Raw genomic sequence first — 4333 nt, forward strand, 5'->3', positions numbered from 1 at the left:
AAATGTAGATATCTTCTGAGAGAGCTTGTCTGCCAGAGTTGAAAATCCTAGTGGCTCTTTAGAGGATGAGAGTGAGGAAGCTGTGTTTGTAGCTGCAAGGTTGAACTTAATTCTGTGGGCATACTGAAATAGCCCCAGAGAGATGATTGCTTTAGTGACAGACCTATGTATTGCTGAGCAGATCTGTGTGGCTTGGGTAAGTGTGTATCATTTAAATTTTGGTTACTTAATGAAACAACAAGGTCAAAATGGAAAACAATAGTAATATTTCTGTGTTTCTTAACCAACTTCTGTTTCATTTTTTCGTTTGACATACTCCTGTTTTGAATTATGCTTTCAGCAAATTGTAATATTTAATAAAGGCCAGTGTCAATGAAAATAGTTGTCACTGGGACATTCACCTTTTTCAGAGATACATGTTAATATTGTATGCATTGGCAGTGTGTCAAATAGTTTGATCCAGTTGTTTATATCTCCTTTCAGGCCTGCTCAAGTCTCTGACTTGATGCTTTCCATCTTATATGGCATGTCTTACCATTTTCCAATTTGGTAAGCAGATTTTAAAAATTAAATGAATTTGTGGTTCTGTCCTCAGAGGGCTTATGATTAGAGACAGCTTTGTGTATCAATATTAGTAGCTGATATGAAGCATGATATGAAAAAATGGCTGGTAGAAATTTTTGGAAATCTTAAGGAATAAACATAACATTCCAGAGTAAAGAACAGTAGCTTGAACTGAGCCATAGAAGTAGAAAAACATTGTGCATTTCCAGAAAAAGCTTAAGTCCGTTGTGAAGGGAATTAGGGATATTATGGCTGTGGGCAGAACTGGGAAGGAGAATAAACTTGTGAATTTGAAACTTGGCCCATGCTACCTTTATGATTTGAGAGTTTGGGCAAAATTCCTTACCTTATGGAGTCTGTTTTTCATCATAAAATTGGAGTAACAAACACTCATAGTGCTTTTAGGATTAATGTATATGAAAATGTACAAATAAGTTCTCTATAATTTAATATTTTTTGTATGGGGACAGTAACATGTTACTAAGAAGATAGGTCGGGACTAGTGTAGAAATGCCAACACAACTAGTTTTGACTTTGTTTTTTTTTTTCTAAGCGAGTAGAGACCCATCAAAGCCTTTTAAACAGTGTATAGCTTGAGTAGATCTGTTTTATAAGACTAACAAATGGCAGTGGTATAACATTGGTTGTAAGGATTCAGGTGTAGAACAGCATGACTAAGTAGGAGGATATCATAGTGGCCACATAAACTTAAGATCTGAGTTGAGACAGAGAGCGATTTTGACAAGAAGGCAGTATGATGTAGAATCCTTAAAATGGGCAGAAATTATTGGCCGAACAGGTGAGGGTTTTGGAAAAGGACGACTTAAACATAGGCTCCAGGAGTCTGTTTGAGAGACTGTGAGATGAGGACTGGGGAGAGTTTAGCCTCTAATCATACTGTATTTAGGAAATTGGAAATGGAGATGAGAGAACAGATTTGTGTTCAGATAAATTATTTACTAAATGAATTGTTGAGACTCATGTTGAGTTGATTAGCAAGAATGTTTTGAGTAGTGACTAAACCCCTGGAATAAGAGTCCGAGCTGGGCTTAACTCCTGGTTGTTCTACATTTTGATTGATGTGTATTTGAATACACAGTCATCTAACTTGTGGGCCTTGGCTTTCTCACCTGTAAATGGAATGAAAACAAAACCAAGCTTACAGCGTTATTATAAGAATGGGATGAGGCAGTGCATAACACATACTAAGAGCTTGTGAAAGTGTTTGGCACATGGATAACAGGTATATGGTGACCTGATTGTGGATAGATGATTCAGAGGACAAACTTTGGGGGTATCCATATTTAGGATTGAAAAGGAGAAATAGAAAAGACAAGGAAGGGGGCTGGGAGATGGCTCAGTAGAATAAGCGCTTCCCTGGCAAGTGCAAGGGCCTGAGTTCAATCCCTGGTTCCGCCAAAAAAAAAAAAAAAAAAAAAAAGACAAGGAAGATAGAGTGCAGGGACAGGTCATAGGTTACTGGTTATGTGTTAACCATTTATAGTCTTATTTGTAATATTTTAATAACATGTATATGTGCTTATACTCTTATAAAACTATCATAATTCAGATATTTTCTTAATTTTAATATAAGGTTTTTGATGTTTATGATATACACAAATACATGATTAAAGTATATGCTTTATTGATGTTGAAGTTTTTTAGTTTTCAAATAGTATATATTTTTAAGCATTAGCTTATTTTTAATAAATTCTGTTTATCACATATTCCTTATTCTTTCCCAAATTTGATAATTATATTTTTAACAGCGCATCAGAGATTGTAGTAAGAATGAAAAGTGCTTATTTTTTCTTAAAATGGCAGCTATGCGTATAAATCTTTTAATTGTATTTTTTTTTGGTGTTCTAAATAATAGATTCTTTATACAGTTGCATATGTACGAGTGGATGAACATACCATTGGTGATCCAGAGGATTTTTGTCAAGATTGGATAAACCATGTATCACATTGATTGTAGAGGTTAGTAGATTTAGTTCCTGAGGATGTGTGCATTTTTTGTAGCAGCATTTAAAAATGCATGGATTATCAGGTAGCAGTTTTCCCTAGATCTTGATGTTTGTACCCTCCCATTTCTTAGCTATCATTGCAAGAATCAGTGAGATTCTTATTAGCTTGTGTATGCCTTAAGTTTCTGTTCTCTGTAATGCTAAACATAAAAAAATTAACAGGAAAGAAGAAAAAGATAAAAATTGAAGATGTTGCTCAGCAGTGTGCATGAGGGAAAGAATGGGTTGTGGTCTGTGAGTAACATTGTCACACAGAAAAAGAATTTTCATGCTCTAGGAAGTCATGATGGAATTAATTGTTCTGTTTATAAAAAAAGAGGAGGTATTGAAGGAGGCAGCATCATGGTAATTGGATATTTCTGATCCTTCTGTTTTGACATGCACAATGAGTTTTAACAAAAGCAATTTAATCTCTGCTGCATTCTGAGAAAAGTACAAGAATATATTGTCCTTTGATTGACAAATTCAGATTGTAATTATCTGATCCCAGGTAATCTACCCAGCGACTACTTTGGAGTTTGCAATTTTAGTCCAAAAGTACATTTAGCTCTTAAGACTAATTTGAGTCCTCCCCCATCACTTTTTGTATGTATATTAATGGTTATGATATATGATGTTTAATTCATTTATGTGGAATTTTGAGGGACAATATTTTATAAGCCAGCATTCAACTTTAGAATTAATTTTGGTTTACTTTTGCCATTCACATAAGGCTTTTCCTCAGCTATGTAGAGAAGTAGAAAATTGAGAGGTTGGAAGAATTGTTTCAAAGAGCAATGAGGGCATTGTTTATCCTTTCTTAAATTTTATAACTCTTAAGAGTTTTTGGGTGTATGAGAGAAGTTTTAATGCCTTTATGGTATGCTGAAGACAAGTAGATCAAACTACAAATGCTAGGATTTCAGCAGTGAGTTAAATAAAAATATTATAAGTGTTTATAAATCCAATGAAGATTGTTTTACTGATTAATTAACTGCTTTGGGTGGATCTTGGTTTGGCTTTTATGTAGTCTGAACTCTTATGTAGTGTATATTATCTTCCTTAAACTAGCTTTCATAAACTGAAGTAATCCTGTTCATCATCTTACAAAAACTGGTTTCTGATAGCACATCTTCTAGTTACTGGCTTTGGGGAAAGGGCCTGCTTGGGAGTGTTTGTGATCTTCAAAGTGTCTGTATGTTGAGAGTCTGCCACTTTTTCACTGCATGTGAGGTACAGATGAACATTTTTGTCTTATTACCTGTTTCAGTTCAGTCAAGGTACCAGATTTCCCTCTTCCTTGTGTGTGTATGTATGTGTGCATGTGTGCGTGTGCATGCACATGGGCATACACGCAGGGATGAGTGTAGCCTTGTTATGGGCCATTTTGGGTTGGGATAGTTTGCTGATGTCAGGGAAAAAAGAGATTCCTCTTTGGTTTCCTTGCTTAAAGGACCTGGACATTAGTGCATCTGTGTACATGGGTTTCCTCATTGGGGAATCTGCATAGGCCAGGGGAGAGGATCATATGGACCAGTGGTCTAGATGATCTGATTGCCTTAATCTTGGGGGCCAGGGATACTAGTACTTGAACTCCTGAAGTGCTCATAGTGTGCCCCCTCTTCCTCTACCATGGTCTGCTTTGGCTGCAGGGAAGCAACTCCCACAGGAACCAGAATTTATTGTCTCTTTTTGGCATTAGAGCTCCACTGCCGACATATTATGTTGTATTTGATGCTGGACTGCCTGACTTTTTTTTTTTT

The 4333-nt window shown here is 35.9% G+C and overlaps 1 protein-coding gene across 1 annotated transcript in view; it reads left to right on the top strand.

Annotated features, from left to right (window-relative positions):
* Positions 1-2440: 2440 nt before the first annotated feature.
* Positions 2441-4333, top strand: part of Kiaa0368 (KIAA0368 ortholog) — a 143892-nt gene continuing 141999 nt past the window's right edge. The window contains exon 1 of the mRNA XM_004647268.2: positions 2441-2544. Within this exon, the coding sequence (XP_004647325.1) occupies positions 2523-2544 (22 nt within the window). The 5' untranslated portion in view covers positions 2441-2522. The remainder of the gene's footprint in view (positions 2545-4333) is intronic.

Source organism: Octodon degus, unplaced genomic scaffold (genome assembly GCF_000260255.1).
Source record: "Octodon degus isolate 3935 unplaced genomic scaffold, OctDeg1.0 scaffold00297, whole genome shotgun sequence".
Lineage (NCBI taxonomy): Eukaryota > Metazoa > Chordata > Mammalia > Rodentia > Octodontidae > Octodon > Octodon degus.